This window comes from Lepus europaeus, chromosome 22 (genome assembly GCF_033115175.1).
Source record: "Lepus europaeus isolate LE1 chromosome 22, mLepTim1.pri, whole genome shotgun sequence".
NCBI lineage: Eukaryota > Metazoa > Chordata > Mammalia > Lagomorpha > Leporidae > Lepus > Lepus europaeus.
In genome coordinates, this window is record NC_084848.1 from 9,846,152 (window position 1) to 9,866,697 (window position 20,546).

Below are 20,546 nucleotides of genomic sequence, written 5' to 3' on the forward strand. Positions count from 1 at the left end.
CCCAGTGCTTGGGCCCCTGCACCCACGTGGGAGACCTGGAAGAAGCTCTTGGCTCCTGGCTTCAGCCTAGCCCAGCCCTAACTGTTGTGGCCATTTGGGGAGTGAACCAGCAGAGATCTCTCTCCCCACCCACCCCAATCTGTAACTCTGCCTTTCAAGTAAATAAAATAAATCTTTTTTAAAAAGGTAATTATGTATTTGTTTGAGAGAGAGAGAGAGAGACAGAGAAAGATTTTCCAAACACTGATCCACTCCCCAAATGGCTACAATGGCCAGGGCTGGGCCAGGCTGAAGCCAGGAACCAGGAACTACATGTGGGTCTCCCACATGGGTATGGCTTGGGCCATCTTCCACTGCTTTCCCAGGTGCATTAGTAGGGAGCTGGATTGGAAGTGGAGCAGCTGGGACTCAAATCAGCACCCAAATGAGATGCTGGCATGACAGTAGGCAACTTAGTTGTTGTACAGTGCTGGCCCTGTGATCCATTTTGAGTTAAGTTTTGTATGGTGTCCGGTAAGGGTCTAAATTGATCTCTTTGTGTGATATCTCAATTGTCCCACACCATTAGTTGAAAAGACTTTTCCCAGTGTAGTCTTGAAATCAGGAAGCAAAGTCCTCCGGTTTCTTTTGCAATGTTGTCTTGAGTCTTCTAGGTCTTTTGCAATTCCATGTAAACTTAAGGATCATCTTGTAAGTTTCTGCAAAAACACTGTGATCTTTGCTTTATTTTTATTTTTATTAAGTCTTCTGATTCATGAACATGAGAAGTCTCTACATTTATTTAGATCTTTCATTTTCCTCTGCAATATTTTACAGTTTCCAGTAGACAAGTCTTTTGTTAAACTTAATCCTATTTTTTTAAAATTTTTTACAAGATTTATTTATTAAAGATTTTTTTTTTATTTATTTGAGGGGCAGAGTGACACAGAGAGAGGGAGACACACACACACACACAAACACACACACAGAATCTTCCACCTACTTATTCACTCCCCAAATGGCCACAACAGCCAGAGCTGGACCTGGCTGAAGCCAGGCATCAGGAGCTTCATGTAGGTCTCTCACATGGGTGGCAGGGGCCCAAGCACTTGGGCCATCTTCTGCTACTTTCCTGGGTGCATTAACAGGGAGCTGGGTAGGAAGTGGAGCAGCCAGGACTGGAACTGGCACTCTGATATGTGATGCTAGGGTTGCAGGTGAGGGCTTAACCTGCTTTACTTAGCCTTTAACCCGCCATGTCACAACGCTGGACCTCAGCACCTGATCACCAAATGGGTTACCGAGCCTGATAACACTGGGCAATAAAACCTGCCCCGCCTTCCCCCAAGCAGTTCCTCTGCCAGTGTGCTAGCATGGAGTAGTGAAACCGTAGGAGGAATTTGAGCTGATTCACACTCAGCAACCCTTGGTCCTGGAGGAGGAGGAGGAGGAGGAGGAGGAGGAGGAGGAGGAGGAGGAGGAGGAGGAGGAGGAGGAGGAGGAGGAGGAGGGGAAACCGTGGGAAGAACCGGGCCCCTTCCCCGCACAAGCCCCGTCTGAGTGCAGACTGCAGCTCCGCTCCGGCTCTGCCGCCCGCCTGCCCGGCCCGCCAGGTGCATGCCCTGCGTTCAGCCACAGAACCTTGCTGTCCCCACTCTGAGTGACCGGGAGCTCGCTCTCAGATTCTGTCTAGAGAGGTGCCCATCTGTTTTGACAGATGCCCTGCCCCTTAAACCTTGCTACCTTGCTGACCACTGCTCTCTGTCTCACATCTGAATTCTTTCTTGCGCGAAGACGAGAGCCCGTCCCACCCATCTCCGCTCACAGAGGCATTTTCCGTGACTCGTTCTGTTCCTCTTCATGTTCCCGGGCTTCGCCTGTTCGCAGCGTGGCTCTGTTTGATTCACCTTTAGGAATTTCATTTCTGTGCACATATGGCAGTGTATTTTTCTGGCTGTTGATAGTCATTGCGTTTCTTTCTTGATATTTGCCATTATAATGGTGCCGGGAATAACCTCCTGTTACACATTTACACAGTTTAGCAGTTTGTTTGAGTGGGAGTGTGGATGTGTATTTAGAAGTGACCTTTATTTATACCTTTAGCCCTTCGCTGTATTGTCCCCGGGCCTGTGTGTGTTGGGTGGCTTCTCTCCCGTCCCCGTGGGAAGCAGTCTGCAGCTGTGGAGTGGCAGTGCCTCCCGTGTGACCTGGGCAGCTTGTCCCTCCCTTGGCTGCTTTCACCTGGAAAACGGCCAGCATCAGCTCCGTGCATGAGAGCAAGTGAGATGATGCGTGGCCGTCCTAGCCTAAATCCTGGGCAGAGAGAAGTCAATGAGCGTGTTAGTTCCCGTGTTCATCCATTCATCCGACAGCCCTTTGGTGCCAGGCCCTGCGCATGCCCATTCAACCTTCAGCGGCTATGCACCCAGCACTCACGTTTGGCATCAGATGGGTCTGTTTGTGCGGAGCGTCTACAGGCACAAGGCCGGGTGCAGTGTTGCATGTCGGCTCCTACCGTGATGGTGCTGTTGAGAATGTGGTGGACTTAGGTCCAGCTGCTGAAGCTGCTTTTCCCTAGAGAGGCCTGCAGTGGGGCACGCTCCTCCCTCTGTCTGATTTATGTCTCTGTTCCAGGAAAGACCTAATTAGATGTGGGCAGAAAGTTAGGCAGCATTTTTCTTTCTGGCCTCAAATGATTTCTATGGCGTGAAGTGCTGTGTCACCCGGGAGAAGGAAGCAAGTCTGTCTTCGCGCTTGGAGGGCAAGGAGTTGCATTTGGAACTTTTTTTTTAACCTAATATTGGTCTTTTTTTCTCTGTATTTTTTTTTTTTAAAGTAAACAACACATTTCTCCTTTCAATTCCTAAATTGAACTTCTGAGTTCCCGCTCAGTTCTCTGAACGGTGACTGGAAGACAATGACGAAGATTCTTGAGTCAGAAATAATTGTTGAGTGATTCAGAACTGGCTGCTCCTCTTTTATTCTGTGGTTCACCATCGAGCCGTTCGGTGTTTGAGACCTAAATCCGTGCTCTCAGGAGACTCTTATGTGGTCTGAAAATTGAAAATTAGTTGTTTAGGACTTTCAAAGCTCTTGTCACACATAGATGTAGGGGTGTGGTGTGGCCCACATGTGTAACTTCTGGATGGATAAGAGTTTGCATAATTTGGGTGGGTGAGTGGAATCTTTAAAAATTGAGGCAAGAAAAAATGTAAATATATGGTTTTAAAAATAGTATTTATTTGAAAATCAGAGTTACAGAGAGAGAGAGACAAAGGAGAGAGAGAGAGACCAGAGAGAGAGAGACCTTCCATCCACTAGCTCACTCCCCAGAAGGCTGCAATGGTTGGGGCTGGGCCAGGATGAAGCCGGGAGCTTCATCCGGGTCTTCCACAGAGAGGAGAGGCAGAGAGAGAGTTCCTCCATCCACTGGTGCACCCCTAAATTGGCCACAACAGTTGGAGCTTAATCGATCTGAAACCAGGAGCCAGGAGCTTCCTCCAGGTCTCCCAAATGGGTGCAGGGGCCCAGGCACTTGGGCCATCCTCTGCTGCTTTTCCCAGGCCATCAGCAGAGAACTGGATTGGAAGTGGAGCAGCTGGGACTTGAACCAGTGCCCATATGGAATGCTGGGGTTGAAAGTGGCAACTTTACCTGCTACACCACTACGCCAGCCCCAAATATATGTTTTTTTTTTTTTTCCTTTAAAAATTTATTTTTTGTTTACTTGAAAGGCAGAGTTCCAGAGAGAAGAGGAGAGACAGAGAGATCTTTCACTTTCTGGTTCATGCTCCAATTGGCAATAATGGCTGGGGCTGGGCCAGGCCGAAGCTAGGAGCCAGGAGCTTCTTCCAGGTCTCCCACATGATTGCAGAGGCCCAAGCACTTTGGCATCATCCACTGCTTTCCCAGGTGCATTAGCAGGGAGCTGGATCAGGGAAGTGGAGCAGCAGGGTCTTGAACTGGCGCCCATTTGGGATGCTGGTATGTGCTGCAACACGGCGCCAGCCTCCAAATATATGTTTTTTAAAATAATCATTTAAGGGGCTGAGCAGTGGCTCCCAGGAAGTCTTCCAGAGACAGACATGTTACTTGCCACAGCTCCACAATTGGCCCCCTTCTGGGCAAAATCTAACCCGAATTAAATGTCTTCTTCCAGGCAGATGCTTGCCATGCCTACCAGATCATTCACCGCAACGGGATCCCCGATGAGCAGATCGTGGTGATGATGTATGACGACATCGCCAATGCCAAAGAGTGAGTAGGGGGGCTCTGGGAAGGAACCTCCGGCTATGGAAGCAAATGCATCCGGGCTCATGGGCCCCTTACAGAGTGGCCCGGTGCTGAGACCTGCACAGCCTCATGCTTAGCTTTGACCTGGCTGGGGTGCACCCTGGCAGGGCAGGGTCCTGCTCAGAGACAGGTGCTGTGGGGTGTTTTGAAACAGTTTATAGAGCAAATGCCTTCTCACCTTGGAGAACACTTCCCTGGGGTCTCTGTGCTTGTTCCTAGCCTCTGAGCACAGAGAGCCTGCAGGTTAGATCCTAGTCTTCCTTCTATACCTATTATTACCTCTATCTAACTGGGACGATTTATTGTTATTTATTTGTTTGAGAGAGCAGCAGAGGGAGAGCTCCATCCACGGGTTCACTCCCCAGATGCCTCCAGTGTCCTGGGGCTGTGCTGGAGCTGGGGACACCATCCAGGTCTCCCATGTGGTTGGCAGGAACCCGGTTACTCGAGCTCTCGCTGCTGCCTCCCTGTGTCTGTATTGGCAGGAAGCTGGAGTCAGGAGCCGGAGCCTGAAGTTGAACTCAGGCGCACCCATGTGGCATGCAGGCCTCTTAACCACAAGGCCACACCTCCTCTCCTCCTTTCATCTTTACCTGATGCCTTGTGGCGATCAGAAACAGCAAGTCCGGGCACGAGACCAGTGCTCCTCTGCCTAGCTCCTCAGTCACCCTCTGAGGGGCGCTGCCCTTTGCTGGGGCCACGTACACAGCTCGTCCGCTGTCCGCCGTGAGCCCGCAGCACCTGAGCTCTCCTATCAGCCCTGGCTTCTCTCCTAGCTTCTTCTGAAAGTAGTTTTGTTCCAGGATCTTTTGATGAGGCCTTGCCTGCACGCTGCCACCACCTCCCTGCGGGGAGCCAGGGGCACCTGGGCTTTGGGCCTTGACCTGAGTTATTAGAGCCCAGCCCCTCCCAGTGCCCTGATGAGAGCTCCCAGGTTGAGGGACCCTGAGGTCCCCAAGTGGCTGGTGCCACCACATGACCGGCCACCACACAGGCGGTGAGAAGCCTGTTTGTCAAAATGGCCGTTGACTATTTGTCACACAGCAGGGTCCTAGTTTTGAAGAGCGAGGTTTCTGACACCTGCCACGTTTTAACTGTGTCCTCTAATTCCCAGCAATCCCACCCCAGGGATTGTGATCAACAGGCCCAACGGCACGGATGTGTACCAGGGCGTCCCGAAGGACTACACGGGAGAGGTGAGCGGGCTGGCGGCTGGGGCCGGCGCGGCTGCGTTTTGTTTCAGCAAAGATTTGTCCTCCTTCCTTGTGTTTCTCAGACCAGAACCTCCCTAGACTGACTTCAGTGTTTCCTGTTTGTATTAGGGTTTGTGCCTGTAGAGGTAACAGAAAAGGAACAGTGTTCAAAATAAGTTACGTGGTCTGCTCACACTCAGGGTTTAGTCTTCTTGGAGGCCGAAAGCCCGATCATGGAATTCCTTCGGCAATAACCTGATTTCCCAGCCATCAGTTTGACGGTAGTTGGGCTGTACTCTTTACCGAAGCTGTTCTCTCAGCCTCACCTGCCTCCTGTTACTCCAAAGGGGGTTGCTGAGACTGGCTGGCTTTCAGTCACTATTTTCCAGTATAGCCCTTCCAAAATTTCCGTCTTCCTCCCAGTTGACTGAGCAAATTGACACGGTTTTAAAGACATAATGACTTCAGTCTAGTGGTTTTTATAGTCTGTTTTTCTTCATTTCTGAAGGGTCTTTTAGGAAGTGATATTCTTTGTGACAGAGAAGCATGTTTGGTGTTTAACAGTTCTTTCAGTTTCATTTTTTCTTTTGCATTCAAATGCAGTTGGATCCAACATCGTATATGCCATGCAGTTGAACGAATTTTCAGGAATTCTTTCTTTCTCTGTGGTTAAGTGAGGGGAGGTTTGGCGTCTGGCGGCAGGTTTTTTGGTGTTGAGTTTTCCCTTTTGCGTGTTTTTGCTTTACTTTTCCCGATCAGGTCTCAGGTTTACAACATGGTCTCAAGGGGCCTCGAATGTGCTGGGGATCCGGCGGGGTGCAGGGGGAGGGCCCCTGGGGTGACGTGCCCTCCTCTGCTCTTCCCCTCCCATCAGCGTCTTTGGGTTTCTCTGTGCTGGCTTGGCAGTGGTCAAGAAGGGACAGCGGTGGCCAGCAGCCGAGTGTGGGGTGGGGCCTGCACGAAGGGCCTGTGTGCGCCCCAGAGCCCTGCCCTTGCTCTGGTCCCCCTGGGTTCCAAGGCGGCTGCGCCCCAGCATGGGCCTCGGAGGTGTGGTGTGTGAGCTGCTGGCCTGGCTCTGCTGCAGGCTCCACGGCCACTCTGCTCTGGGGCGATTTTGACCCTGGTCCCCCGCCCTGGTTCCTTGCAGAATGTTACTTCAGAAAACTTCCTGGCTGTGTTGAGAGGCGACGCAGAAGCAGTGAAGGGCAAGGGGTCTGGAAGAGTCCTGAAAAGGTGAGGCCTGCTTTGTGGGCGCCACACTCGCCTCGGGGCCTGCAGCCGGGTGCGGGAGCTCGGTGCTGACCTGGGACGGGCAAGCAGGGCTGGTGTCAGTGGCTCCCATGCAGCCTGCAGCTCCGAAGGAAGCCCACAGTCCAGGGCCCCTCGGTTTCTTCTTTGTTTCTTAACGTTTTTATTTATTGTCATTTTATTTGAAAGGCAGAGGCACATACACAGAGACAGACGGACAGCCATACAGACAGATGGAGAGAGGTCTTCCACCTGTTGTTTCACTCTCCAGATGCCCATAACAGCCAGGGCTGGGTTAGACCAAATCCCGGAACCCAGGACTCTATCTGGGACCCGGGTACTTGAGCCCTCACCCACTGCCTCCCACAGTGTGCACTTCTGGGAAGCTGGAGTCGGAAGCAGAGGAGCCGGGGCTCGAACCAGCACTGTGATATGAGACCCTGGCACCCCAGGCAGCCCCTTAACCACTGCACCAAATGCCATCCTCTTCCTGGTTATTTTTTAACAAGTGTTCCCGGTCCCTTAACCTGCTGTCCTTTGTTGTCCGTGGATGGCAGCACAGGCACCGCCCTCCTCAGTGGAGCACGCGGCCAGCTTGCCCAGTGGGCAGACACAGTCCCGAGTGCAGAGCTGACCTTTGCACTGGGGAAGACTCACCGCGGTGCAGTGCTGCCGGCCGCAGTAGAGGCCTCTTACGTGTCGGGTTCCCTGGCGCGGCGTTTTCACACGATCCTGGCACCGTCAGCAGCAGGAGACCTGGGTACTGAGTGCAGGCTGAGCCCCAGGGAGGTTGCCCTCTCTCTGCCACCTGGAATGGAAGCCTTGCCCTCTGGTTGGGAAGGGTGGGCGGTGGTGTCCTGGCTGAGGGCTCAGGGCCCTGGAGAGGAGGCTGCGGGATTGTGTGCAGCTGTGTGTCCTAGTGCCTTTCCTCATTTGGGGGAGCCCTGGTGGGAGCGTGGGGTGTCTGGGCTGGGCCCCACCATCTACATCACAGCCAGGCCAGCTGCCCAGCAAAGGCCCCTCCTGCTTTCCAGCCAGAACTGAACTGAGTCCTTGTTTATTGTGTTCAAGATTTATTTGTTATTTATTTGAAAGACGAGTTACAGAGAGAGAGAGAAGGAGGGAGAGACAGAGAGAGGAGAAGAGAAATCTTCCATTTGCTGATTGATTTCCCAAATGGCCACAGCACCTAGGGCTGGGCCAGACTGAAACCAGGAGTGAGGAGCTTCTTCCAGGTCTCTCACGTGGGTGCAGGGGCCCTAGCACGTGGGCCATCCCCTACCACTTTCCCAGGCATGTTAGCAGGGAGCTGGATCAGAAGTGGAGCAGCCTGGAATTGGACCGGTTCCCATATGTAGCCCATACCTGCTACGCCACAACACCAATCCCATAACTGAGTCTCAAGGCTGTGGGATACCCTCATGGTCAGACCAATGCTTAGGGACCCCTTGGCCCTGGGCTCCTGCCTGAACCTGCTTGGCCCACAGTAACCCCTTGCGTTTTGCCTGGGGAAACAGCGCCCCCGGCCCACGTCCTCACTGTGGCCCTCTCTCGGCAGCGGCCCCCGGGACCATGTGTTCGTGTACTTCACAGATCATGGAGCTACTGGACTACTGGTTTTTCCCAACGATGATGTGAGTTTTTCTTCATGTTTAAAGACATCCGGGAGATTCGGAAACACAGCCTATGTGTTGAGATGAACCTGTCGGGTGGATTTGCTAATGTGTGACCAGGGTGGGTTTGTTCCTGTATGGGACAAGCTGTGCAGCCTTACGGCTGTGCAGGGACAACCCTGCAGGTCTCGTCCCGTCTCCGTCCCCTGCAGGCTCAGGACGCGAGGAAAGAGTAAAGCAGAAATGTTCTGTACCCAGTGAATGAAGAAGCTGATTCTTGTCCCATTTTAAAATACATGCATGAAACGCTCGGTGACATTCCAGGGTTCTACTAGGGTACTTCAAAAAGTTCATGGAAAATGAAATTAAGAGAGAAGTTTATTTTGCCACAAAATTTTTTGGGGAAATTCATGTCTAGTTTTTTCATAATGCCCATTTTTCTTTTAAAAAAGATTTATTTATTTGAAAGGCAGAGTTAGAGAGAAGGAGAGACAGAGATCTTCCATCTGCTGGTTCACTCGCCACATGACCTCAACGACTGGGGCGGGGCCAGGCTGAAGCCGAGAGCCAGGAACCAAGGGCTTCCTCTGCGTCTCCCACGCAGGTGCAGGGGCCCAGAAACTTGGAACGTTTGCTGCTGCTTTCCCAGGGGCACTAGCAGAGAACTGGCTCAGAAGTGCAGCTGCCAGGTCTCAGACCGGCGCCTGTATGGGATGCTGGTATTGTAGGTGGTAGATTAACCTGCCACGGCGCCGGCTCCTCATGAACCCTCATGCAGAGACTGCAACGTTTTTTTGCCCTGAGATAAACTTACAGTTCAGCTGCATTTTCTGTGAACTTCGGAAGGGCCCTGGTAGTGCTGCCCACTGGAACCATTTGTGAGGCTTGGTGACAGAGGCTGGTCCTGCTGTGCCGTCTGAATGTCATTGTTCTCCCCTCTCAGCTGCACGTGAGGGACCTGAACAAGACCATCCATTACATGCACAAGCACAAGAAGTATGGAAAGGTAACGCCAGCCTTCGGGGTGGCCCTGGGCCAGAGAGCGGGTGGGCAGCGGAGGCAGAGCCACAGCTCCCGAGCTCCAGGGGGCTGGGTTCCTGGGAGGGAGTGTCCCTAGTCTCCAGGTACTGCTCCCCTGAGGATTGCTGCTCCTTGTACTTAGCCGGCACTGGACAGCTGGGGGAGGAGAATGCCACTCTCCTGTCTGACACCTTGTTTTCCCTGTTCCGTCCTCTGGAGACCAGAGCACCATCGTCAGGGTCATCGTCCTGATGGCTCCTGGAGGTCACTCTGTGGCTCGTGGGTTGCCAGCCCTCCATGGGTGTAATGGAGCGGCCTGAGAAGAGCAGCTTAGGAGGAAGGAGGTTGTATTTTGGCCCTCAGTCGGGAGGTTCAGTCCCAAGATCACGCGGACACTGGTGAGGCCGGAGGATGGAGGAGGAAGTAGCGTGTTAGATCATTTTATTCTATTAGCGATGATTTCACTCCATCTGGTTGGCACGGCAGCAGCTTCCGTAGCCTCTGGCAGCAGCCTCTTAAAGCAATGGCTCTCAGAAGCCAAAGTGAAAGGCCCAGGGAGAGAGGAATGGACAGAGCCCCAGTGGCACATGCCTGGCCGGCGTGCACCCACCTGTCTGGTTCTGCCTCCCAGATGGTGTTCTACATTGAGGCTTGCGAGTCCGGCTCCATGATGGACCACCTGCCCGATGACATCAACGGTAGGTGGTGAGAGCAGCGGCCTCTGGGCCAGGGTGGTGGGCAGGTTGCATGGGTGGTGTGGTCGGTCATCCTCAGATATAGCCGACATGGAGCCAAGCGCTCGACGTGAGCAGGGCCTGCCCCGTGCAGCCTGCTGCACAGACCAGGGGAGAAGCCTGCAGGCTGCACTGGGCTTCTGCTCCCCAGGGATTCGTAGCAAGGGACTAAAGAACTTGGATATGAGCTTCCCAGTGCTCTTCCAGATTCTAGGGAAGCTACTCCAGTCCCAAACCCCTAGACCTTGGGCCAGCCAGGGTTGCTAGCTTCTGGTTGCTGCCCTCTTTGACCCTCAGTTATCCTTGTGTCACAGTGGGGCTCGAGATAGTGCCTGCGGGGAGGGTTCTGTTTTAAATGATAACCTTTGTCTAGCACAATTCTGAGCCGCCGGTGGACAGGTAGTAAATGGTAGCTATTGTATAGGTTCAGCCAGTCTAATTGTTTCTTCAGTAAGTATTAACTCTCTCTGGAACTTCAATCAGGCCCAGGTTCTCTCAGTGTCCCCAGCTGTTCAGATCTGTCAGCGTTCTTGCCAGCCAGCACACATGATGTCTTAAGCGCCTGCATTTGTTTGTTGCTGCTTTCTTCTGCATTTAATGTTACAGGAGTTACCTTAGCAGCGTGGAAGGCCTGGATCCGGGCCCTGTCCCCGCCCTCCCTGAGCTGAGGGTGGGTGGCAGGCTCCCCTTTCGTCCTTCTTTCCGGGGGATGGGAATCAAAGCAACTGAAAGGCATCTTTCCCTCCTCGCAGTTTACGCGACTACCGCTGCCAACCCCACCGAGTCGTCCTACGCATGTTACTACGATGAGGAGCGGGGCACCTACCTGGGGGACTGGTACAGCGTCAACTGGATGGAAGACTCGGACGTGGTGAGCCCTCCGCGGGGGCCGGCCAGCCAGCGGGGCTTTCCCGGTCAGGCTCTGGTTGCCGAAGGACTTTCACGTTTTCCCTTCTGCAGGAGGACCTGACCAAGGAGACGCTGCACAGGCAATACCAGCTGGTGAAGTTGCACACCAACACCAGCCACGTCATGCAGTACGGGAACAAAGTGAGTGGGGGGTGAAGAGGCAGCGATGGCCTCGTCTCACGGCCACAGCGTCCTAGGGGCCCTCGCAGGCACTGAGTCAGCTCAGGCTAGTGAGTTGTGAGGCTTTGGGCAGGGGACTTGAACCTGTTTGCATTGCTCATGGCCCTAACCCACAAGGTAGCTGGGGACATGGGAGCAGATTGTGCGTACCAGACACTAAACACAGGCCTTGCGCACAGTGTCCATAGAAGCCCACACCTTGGACTCTCCTGCTCTCATCTCCCTGCAAGCTGAGGTTGCAATTTTTCTCTTTGGCATCGACTAGAGACTTGTTACCCTGTTCCAGCTGTGTCCAGAAGGGTTGGAGATGGTTCAGTGGGCAAGTCCATCAGGGCTCTCTGCACAGTGCCACAGCAGGGGGCTGTGGAAGCCCTGGGCAAGCTCTGGCGTGTGCAGGTAGACACAGAACTCGGGCAGGGCCTCCCAGTAGTCCTCAGGCCCGTACACCATGCTCCAAGCAGCCTGCCACTGTCCCAGAGCTTGCCAGCTGAGGTTCGTTCTTTGGGCCCAAGTATTGTTCTTCTAGAACTTTGTAGCCAGAGAATCCAGCTGTCTCCAGTCCTTTCCCGAGTGTGGGCTGGGGGCCCTGGCCAGGCCTCTGGGTGCGTGTGGGAGAGAACAGAGCAGAGGCAACAAGGGAAAGGTTAAGTCAAAGACTGCATTGCCCTGGCTATGTGGGGGCCTGCTTGGGCTTCCCAGTTTCTTATGGGGTCCTTAGCATCGGCCATCTCTGGGGTTTGAGGAGCTGAGATGGATCGTTTCTGAACTCTAGATTTTATTTGTATCTGTCTTTCAGTGTTTGTTTTAGAAGCATTTTTAGATTCCCACTGCTGGTCTAGGAAGGAGAATGCATGCAGCATTTCTTTGCACTGCCTGGGAGCCAGTCTGTAGAGGCCTCTGTAGGTAAATGGTACCTGAGGGTTGTACCTGTTAGGCCCTGAGGCCCATGTGTCAGCCCAGCCTACCTGTGGCCTCAGCTCCGCCTGTCTCCATGGACACAGAGTTCAGCCGCCACCCGAACAGTGGCTTCGTACCTCCCTGCTGATCCGTGGGGCCTGGTGGGTGAGCAGAGCCCACGGTCACCACCAGGTGGAACCGCCTCCGGTGAAGCTCTGCCCGCACTTGCCTTTCCCATGTGACAGGGCAGTGGTTTGCTGCAAAGCATGCTGGGTGTTTCTGTAGTGCATCGTTGGTGGATCTCAGGTGCTCCAGTGGGTGGCCTGCCCTGTGCTGTGGGCTGGCTGCAGGTTTTCAGGCAGTGACTGGGACTTGCCCTGGCCGTCAGACCATGGGGAGGGAGCTGGGAGCCTCCTTCAGAGAGGCCGAGCCCGGGGCATGCTCACCACGTCTGCTTCCCCCCCCCAACCCACGCTCTCCCTTCCTCTGCAGTCGATCGCCAGCATGAAATTGATGCAGTTTCAGGGCACGAGGCACAGAGCCAGTCCTCCTGTCTCGCTGCCTCCGGTCACACACCTGGACCTCACCCCGGGTCCGGACGTGCCCCTGGAGATCCTGAAAAGGAAGCTGAAGAGCGGCGCCAACACGCCGCAGTACAGGAAGCTCTCGGCAGAGATACACAGGCTTCTGAATGTGAGTGGTGGCGCGAGGAGCCTGGGCCAAGCGCTGTTCCCAGCCCGGGAGGGCAGGGTGCGTGGGCCTGGGCACTGCCTCCTGACCAGGTCCAGCGTTGCTCAGGGCCAGGTGACAAACATGAGGTTCCTTCTCCTGCCCCGTGGGACTGTGTGGGAACAGAAGCCAGCCTTTGTGGGTTACGTGAAGCCCAGGCCAGCAGCAGAGCAGGGCCGTCTTCACTCTTCCGCAGTCAGCTAACCTTGACCTCTTTGGCAGTGAGGAGCAAAGCAGTGGGGGCCGCCCCCACCCCCCACCCCCACCCCGAAGCTGGGGTGCGCCCTCCCTTCCTTCCTCGGAACCCTGTTGCCCAGAGACTGTCATTTCACCACGTGTTGAGCGACTAGCCGCACTGTCTCTGATGACAGTTCCCAAACATTTCCTGCTGTCTCAGGGAGTCAGCCGCAGCCTCGTACCCTGGCGCATTGGCTGGGCGTGCTGTTCTCGAAGCGGTGACCGCTCTGTTCTCAGGAGCACGTCGGTGGGTTTGCAGCCAGCAGAGTTGCTTTTCAGATCACAGCTGTGCGCTCACTGCGATGCTGGGCCAAAGGGGCCCTGTCCCTTCCAGCAATAAGAGCATGTGTGCTCCCCCTGCCCCCGTCGTCAGCCAGCACAGGGAGGGACGCCCCAAAATACAGCCTGGATTTCCCAGGAGAGATGAAAAAATCTATGCGGCTTGTTTTCTTTCATTAAAATCTTTAAAAAGTATTATCTTTTGAAGGATTTATTTATTTTTTATTTGAAAGGCAGAGTTACAGAGAGTGAGGGAGATATATATATACCTATAGAGAGAGATCTTCCACCTGCTGGTTCACTCCTCAAATGGCTGCAATGGCCAGGGCTGGGCCAGGCTGAAGCCAGAAGGTTCCTGCAGGTCTCCCACATGGGTGCAGGGGCCCAAGCACTTGGACCATCTTCCACTGCTTTGCCAGGTGCATTAGCAGGGATCTGGATAGGAAGTGGAGCAGCTGGGAATTAAACTGTCACCCAAATGGGATGCTAGCACCACAGGAAATGGCTTAATGGATTATGCAATGGCGCCAGCTCCTAAAAATTATTTTAAAAAATGTTTATTTTCATCTGCTTGAAAGACATAGTGAGAGAGAGAGAGAGAAAAATAGAAAGAGAGGGAGATCGTCCATCTGCTAGTTCACTCCCCAGTGCCCATAACAGCCAGGGCTGGGCCAGGCGGAAGCCAGGAGCCCAGAATTCCATCCAGGTCTTCCAAGTGGGTGGCAGGGACCCAGTTACCTGAGCCATCATCTGCTGCTTCCTGGGATGCATTAGCTGGAAACTGCCTCTCCAGTGGAGTAGCTGGGACTGCGTCTCCAGTGGAGTAGCTGGGACTGCATCTCCAGTGGAGTAGCTGGGACTGCCTCTCCAGTGGAGTAGCTGGGACTGCCTCTCCAGTGGAGTAGCTGGGACTGCCTCTCCAGTGGAGTAGCTGGGACTGCATCTCCAGTGGAGTAGCTGGAACTGCATCTCCAGTGGAGTAGCTGAGACTGCATCTCCAGTGGAGTAGCTGGGACAAAGACCAGCCCTCCGGTGTGGGATGCGGTGTCCCAAGCAGTGGCTTAATCCGCTGTGTAATTTATCTGAGAGGCAGAACCAGAGACAGAATGCTCCTATCCACTGGTTCCTTCTCCAAACGCTGGGGTTGGGCCTAAGGCCAGAGCTTGGAGCCAGGTACCCAATCCGGGGTCTTTCACATGGGTACGGGAATGCAATAGCTTGCACTATCACCAGTGCCTCCCAGGTCTGCACTGGTGGGAAGTGGAGCCAGGAACCAAAGCCGAGAACCAAAGCCAGGCTCTCTGGGGTGGGCTGTGGGCATCTCGGTGGCTAAGCTCTCATACCCTGTGATGTGTTTTTATTCATGGATGTACTTACTGTGAGAGTGACAAACCCCAGGGCGTATCTCTGCCTGGGATCAGACTGTGGCAGGGGCCCTGTGCTGTGAGACACAGATCCTGCAGTCCACTTTCTGCAGAGCAGGCCCAGTCTTTAGATGTAAGCATGGGCAGCGTGGCCAGCTGCCCCCGGGAGCCTGGCACGCGTATCTCGTGCCCACCTCAAAATGCCTTCCTTGACATCTGAGCTGTGGGGGGTTGGGGCTGTGTGAGAGTGAGTGTGTGAGCTGGCTGCTGGTTGGTCCAGGGGTCCGAGAGACCACGCTAAACAGGTGTTTGTCCGCAGGCCAGGACCATCCTGGAGAAGTCGGTGAGCAAGGTGGTCTTCCTGCTGGCGGACTCCCAGGCTGAGGCAACAAGGCTGCTGTCCACCAGGTCCCCGCTCACCAAGCACGACTGCTACGAGGCGGCTGTCACACACTTCCGCACGCACTGTTTCAATTGGCATTCCTCCACGGTGAGCCCACGCCCCTGGCTCCCTGCGTCCTGTCCCTCGACTTCACCTCTCACGCATGGCTGCGTAGAAGCTGCCATCTGGCTCAGGTGCAGGGCTTGGGTGGGGTGGAAGGCAGAGTCGTGGCCTCAGAGCACTCCTATCGGCCCAGCAGGTGGGAAGTTCTGCCGGGCGCTTCCAAAAATTCCTGGAAAAATAGGACTGATAGGGAAGTTCATTTTGTTAACACAGACATGAATTCCATGCATAGTTTTTTCATAATAAGTTTTTTAAAAATAATTATTTGAAAGGTGGAAAGAGAGAGAGCTCTCATCAACTGGTTCACTCTCCAAATGCCCACAAGGACCAGGAAGGGCAGTGCCAAAGCTGGGACCAGGCGCGCAGCCAGGGCCTCCAGGGTGGGTAGCAGAAACTCAATCTCGAGCAGCCCCCCAGGGTCTGCAAAGCAGGAAGTGGAGCTCAGGGCCCAGAGCTGAGGGTGGAGCCTGGGCACACTCTGCTGTGGCACGTGGGCATCTTAACCAGTGTCGTTATTTATTTTTATTTTTTTAAGATTTGTTTATTTATTTGAAAGGTAGAGTTATGGAGAGGGAGAGGGAGAGAGAGAGAGGGAGAGACAGAGAGAGAGAGAGAGAGAGAGGGAGAGCTTCCATCTGCCGGTTCATTCCCCAAATGGCCACAACAGCCAGGACTGGGCCAGGCTGAGCCCAGAGTCAGGAGTTTCCTCTGGGTCTCCCACAGGGAGGCAGGGGCCCTCGCTCTTGGACCATCTTCTGCTTCCTTCCCAGGAGCATTAGCAGGGAGCAGCGGGGGCTAGAACCGGCACCCATGTGGGATGCTGTTGTTGCAGGCAGCGGCTTGACCCACTACACCACAAGCCGGCCCCTTAACCAATGTCTTCATTGGTGAGCTCAATGACTGCCCCTAAATAAACGCTTTGAAGACCCCTTGTACGCGTGGATCTCAACATTTGTCATCTCTTCACTGAATCTTCTACAGACTTTCTGAAGTACTCACCCAGGACACCTGCCATTTATTTTGGCTTTGAAGGGTGGTGCTTCTGGGCGCAGTTTGGCTGTGCCAGCCAGACCCTGTGCCTTGGCCCTGCGCCACACCATAGCCAGTGCTGGCCTCTTCCGACCCGTCCCCACAGCTGACCACTGAGGTTAGGCCCCAGGCCGTGGGGAGGGCAGCAGTACAGGTTTCTGCAGGTTGTGGGCCGTCAGGGTGGTGTGTTCTGTGTGGTGCTTGGGGCCTGGCGCAGCAGGGCCACCTCCTGTCTGTGGCCTGTTTCCCCCACAGCCTTTTCTGTCCGTGGCGTTTTACTAAAACCCAGCCACGCTCCACTCGCAACAGTGACCCCGTGCTGCCGTGGGGCCTCACCTCTCACCTAGCCTGGCTTTTCTGCCCCCAGCACCTGCCAGGTGCCCCCTTCCTTCTTCCTCATGAGGGTCCCGGGCTCCTCTGAGGTGTTCTCGAGATAGACACCCCCAGGTGTTTCAGTTCACCTGTTGTGGTCCAGTTTGGCGTTTGCATCCCATCCAACCCGACCCCCAGCGAAGAATAAGGTTCCCAGCATCAAGGAGAGCTTCAGGGTGGGGCGGGGGGAGGTCCCAGGTGGCCAAGGGGAGCAGGGCCGTCATCGAGAGCCCTCCATTGGTGGTCCAGCCTTAGACAGAGGGCACCGTTGGAGGCTGCTGCCCCCTGTGGCGGGTGCACTTTGCCTGTGGGCACTGTTCTGGGGAGATGGTCCCTAAACACCACCAGACCATCCCCGGGTGCTGAGGGTCCGTGACCCACCAAAGGCCCAGGGCCACTGGCCAGGACGCGGTCACTGTGTGTGGCCGTCTGACGTCGGGGTTGGTGGTACGGTAACGGTGGCATGATTCCTCTGTGTCTCCCCTAGTACGAGTATGCGTTGAGATACCTGTATGTGCTGGTCAACCTTTGTGAGAAGCCGTACCCACTGGACAGGTAAGTGCACCATGGCGTTGGCAGCAGGAGGGCACGCACTGCTGTCCTGTCAGCTGTGCTCCCGTCCAGGGCGTCCAGGCGGCGCGCTGCCCGTGGGAACTGGTGGGTGGTCGGTCAGAGACGCCTGCCGGCTCCCATGTTCTCCCCGTCTGTCTTGCAGGATCAAACTGTCCTTGGACAAGGTGTGCCTTGACTACTACTGAGCTGCCTTCCTAGCGCTTTTCCAGTGTGAACGCCGCCCCTTAGCATGTGTACTGATCCGAGACTGAAGAGGTGGAGCGCGAGGAGGCCCAGGCGCTGCCCTCTCGGAGCACGGTCGCAGGCTGGGCCTTGCCTCCCCAGCAGGGCCTGCGCGCCTTTCCCCCTTCCCTGGCCTTCTGCGGGAGGACGCGCAGGATGCTCAGGGAGCCCCAGCCGCGAGAGGGCAGTGCTGTGCTGAGAGTGGCGCGCTGGCTTCACGGGAGGCCTGGGGCTGGCCTTGTCCTGCCCGTGGGCGCAAGGCGCAGGAAGGCCACCGGGCTCCTGTAGCCGGGGGAAGAATCTTTGCCGTGAGAAGTCAGAAGCCGAGGCCTCTTCAAGTCTTCAGGGGGATTTTATTGAAGAGGGCCTGTGAGCCCAAATGGAAAACTATTTTTTAGAAATTGTTACAATTTTTGATTGCTTTTGTATTTTATTTTGCAATACTGGACAAGTCCTGGAAAATAAATTTCTGTAACTGAAGCCGAGGATTCATTTCGGGTCCCCTCCCCGGCCGTGGCTTCCCCTCACCTCCTGCTTCCCCTGTCCCACCTGCTCCACCGCCTGTGCCGTGTGACGTGCTGTTCTCTTGCCCTGCCCTGCTTTCCCTTCGTCCCCACAGCCCCTCCGCGTGTGCCCCACGGTGCCCTCCTTCCTCTGAGTGGTCCTCACTGCCCCCTCATCAGAAGTACAGTTGCCTCTGTCTGCCTTTTTTTTTTTTTTATTAGTTTTTTGAAAGGCAGAGTTACAGAAAGAGGAGAAATATAGATCTTCCATCCGTTGGTTCACTCCCCAAATGGCTGCAATGGCTAGGGCTGGCCTAGGCCAAAACCAGGAGCCAGGAGCTTCTTCTAGGTCTTGCATGTGAGTGCAGGGGCCCAAGCACCTGGGCCATCTTCTACTGCTTTCCCAGGAGCATTAGCAGGGAGCTGGGTCTCAAGTGGAGCAGCTGGGACTCGAACTGGCACCCATATGGGATGATGGCACTGCAGGTGGTAGCTTTACCTGCTACACCACAGCACCGGCCCCGTAAGTGTATTTTGATGTCAAAACTTCTTTGAAATCCATACATATGAGGGTCTTTAAGAAGTTCATGGAGGCTGGCACCACGGCTCACTTGGCTAATCTTCTGCCTGTGGCGCCAGCGCCCTGGGTTCTAGTCCCGGTTGGGGTGCCAGATTCTGTCCCGGTTGCTCCTCTTCCAGTCCAGCTCTCTGCTGTAGCCTGGGAAGGCAGTGGAGGATGGCCCAAGTGCTTGGGCCCTGCACCCGCATGGGAGACCAGGAGGAAGCACCTGGCTCCTGGCTTGGATTGGCTCAGCGCCGGCCGTAGTGCTCCAGCCGTAGCAGCCATTTGGAGGGTGAACCAACGGAAGGAGGACCTTTCTGTCTGTCTCTCACTGTCTAACTCTGCCTGTCAAAAAACAAAAACAAAAACAAAAACATGGAGATGCATGCTATGAAAAAACTAAGGTTTTCAAATATCTTTGCAGCAGAATAAACTGGTTTTAATTCCATTTCTCTGTGAAGTATCCTCGCATGGGTGGTCAGTGCCTGTTCTTCAGCTTTCTAGAACAGTTGGCTGCCACCATTCCTTGCTTCTCTGTTTTTATTAGACCCCTGTAGAATGATGGTCTGCTTCCTAACTTATTAAAGGCAGAACCTGAATGTCCATGGTGCTCAACGTGAAAAGCAGCTGTGTTTCATTTCCCAAATAAATGAGTTCCATCAGTGGCAAGGATGTGGCCTTTTCCCTCCCTGGTGTGGTTCATGGGCCCCAGTAGCACTGAGGTCCCTGTGCCTGGTATTTAGGGCCTTTCTGGTAGATGTCTGCCTGGCCATCGTGGGCTGTTGTAACAGTGTGCCTTGCAGGGGTGCTTGGGAGCTGGAGAGACCGAGATCGGGGCGCCTGTTTGGGTGGACCCCGGGATGGTCCTACACTAGGGTAACAATCTAGCACGTCATCTGTGGCTCGCGTTATTCCAGCGTGGGCCACTGGCTGGAACGAGACTTGGCTCTGTGTCCTGGCCCGCTCAGTGCAGCCGCATCTGTTTTTGTTTGAGGCCATCCTTCCTGTCACCGCAGGGTGGGCTGGGCTGCCTTGTCTATTTCCTGCCCCAGTCCTAGAGTTGGCCATTCCTCCCAGGAGCCCTGGCTCCTTTAGTTGTGTCAGCTCCTGTCCCCTTACACCCTTCAGTGAGCTTGTTCTAGACTTCGGCAGTGCAGTCAGGCGCTTTGGGAGCCGCCTACGTCCGCTCCTGGGGCCCCCTGACTTCCTAAGTGATACTTGAAGATTAGCAGACATTAAGGTTCACTGTGCCAGAAACTTCCATCTCTTGACAAATGGATGGTGCCAGGCACCTGCCTCTGTGTGTGTCACAGAGTGTGGTGCTTTCACTGCCTGGGAGCCTCCTGAGTTCCAGCTCTTCGCCCTCCCTTCTCCCCCTTTCCTCTGGCACCTGCTGCCCCCCCCTGCCCCCTCCCACCCCCGGTCTCCGTAGCCGTGCCTTTTCCAGAGTGGCCAATCATGGGGTCAAACCTGCACAGCTGTTGCAGGTAACGACAAAGCCCTGGTTTTGCAGTCGACGGCTCGTGTCTTCCCCATGCTGAATTCCATTCCGTGAATGAAACGTGATTTGTCCCTTCGTTGTTGAAGGATGCCCCGGTTGCTTGCAGGTTTTCCGGTGCCTCGTGTGTAGGTTTTTGGTGGACACGGGTTCTCTGTAAGTGTGTGAACGCCCAGGAGCGACTGGCGAACCTGTGGGGAACGGGGTCAGCTTTAGAAGCTGCACCTCTGTGTTCCCTCCAGCAGCCAGTGAGGGGGGCAGGAGGGAGAGAGCGCGCAGGCCTCTTGTTGGGCTCTTAGCCCTGCTAAAGGTGGGTGGTGCTGTCTCTGTAGTCTAACGTGCAATTCCCTAGTGACACCACCTCACACGTATTTTCACTTGGCTTCTTTGCCACCTGTGTATCCTTGTGAGGTGTCTGTTCCGATCTTTTGCCCATTTTTAATGGATTTTTATTTTTGCACTGATTATACCACGAATTCCTAGGGGATGGAGTCCTGCAGCTCAGGCTCTTTTCCATGGCTTCTCTGGGTGGGGCAGGCTGGCCCGTCAGCTGAACCTGTGTTCCTTCTCTGACTTCCTTCTCTCTCTGATCATCTCCCTTCACACG

General features: G+C 54.6%; 2 protein-coding genes across 3 annotated transcripts in view; one reads left to right on the forward strand and one right to left on the reverse strand.

The window, feature by feature from the left end:
• LGMN (legumain) overlaps nt 1–17,856 on the forward strand; it is a 40,217-nt gene extending 22,361 nt beyond the window's left edge. For both annotated transcript variants that reach the window (XM_062181171.1, XM_062181172.1), the window contains exons 3-14: nt 4,139–4,236; nt 5,387–5,468; nt 6,613–6,698; nt 8,272–8,347; nt 9,270–9,332; nt 9,978–10,044; nt 10,833–10,951; nt 11,041–11,130; nt 12,559–12,759; nt 14,995–15,165; nt 17,069–17,136; nt 17,297–17,856. In XM_062181171.1, coding sequence (XP_062037155.1) covers nt 4,139–4,236; nt 5,387–5,468; nt 6,613–6,698; nt 8,272–8,347; nt 9,270–9,332; nt 9,978–10,044; nt 10,833–10,951; nt 11,041–11,130; nt 12,559–12,759; nt 14,995–15,165; nt 17,069–17,136; nt 17,297–17,339 — 1,164 coding nt within the window. In that variant the 3' untranslated portion in view covers nt 17,340–17,856. The remainder of the gene's footprint in view (nt 1–4,138; nt 4,237–5,386; nt 5,469–6,612; nt 6,699–8,271; nt 8,348–9,269; nt 9,333–9,977; nt 10,045–10,832; nt 10,952–11,040; nt 11,131–12,558; nt 12,760–14,994; nt 15,166–17,068; nt 17,137–17,296) is intronic.
• RIN3 (Ras and Rab interactor 3) overlaps nt 1–20,546 on the reverse strand; it is a 328,519-nt gene that overhangs the window by 211,328 nt on the left and 96,645 nt on the right. The gene's annotated exons all lie outside the window — the stretch shown is intronic.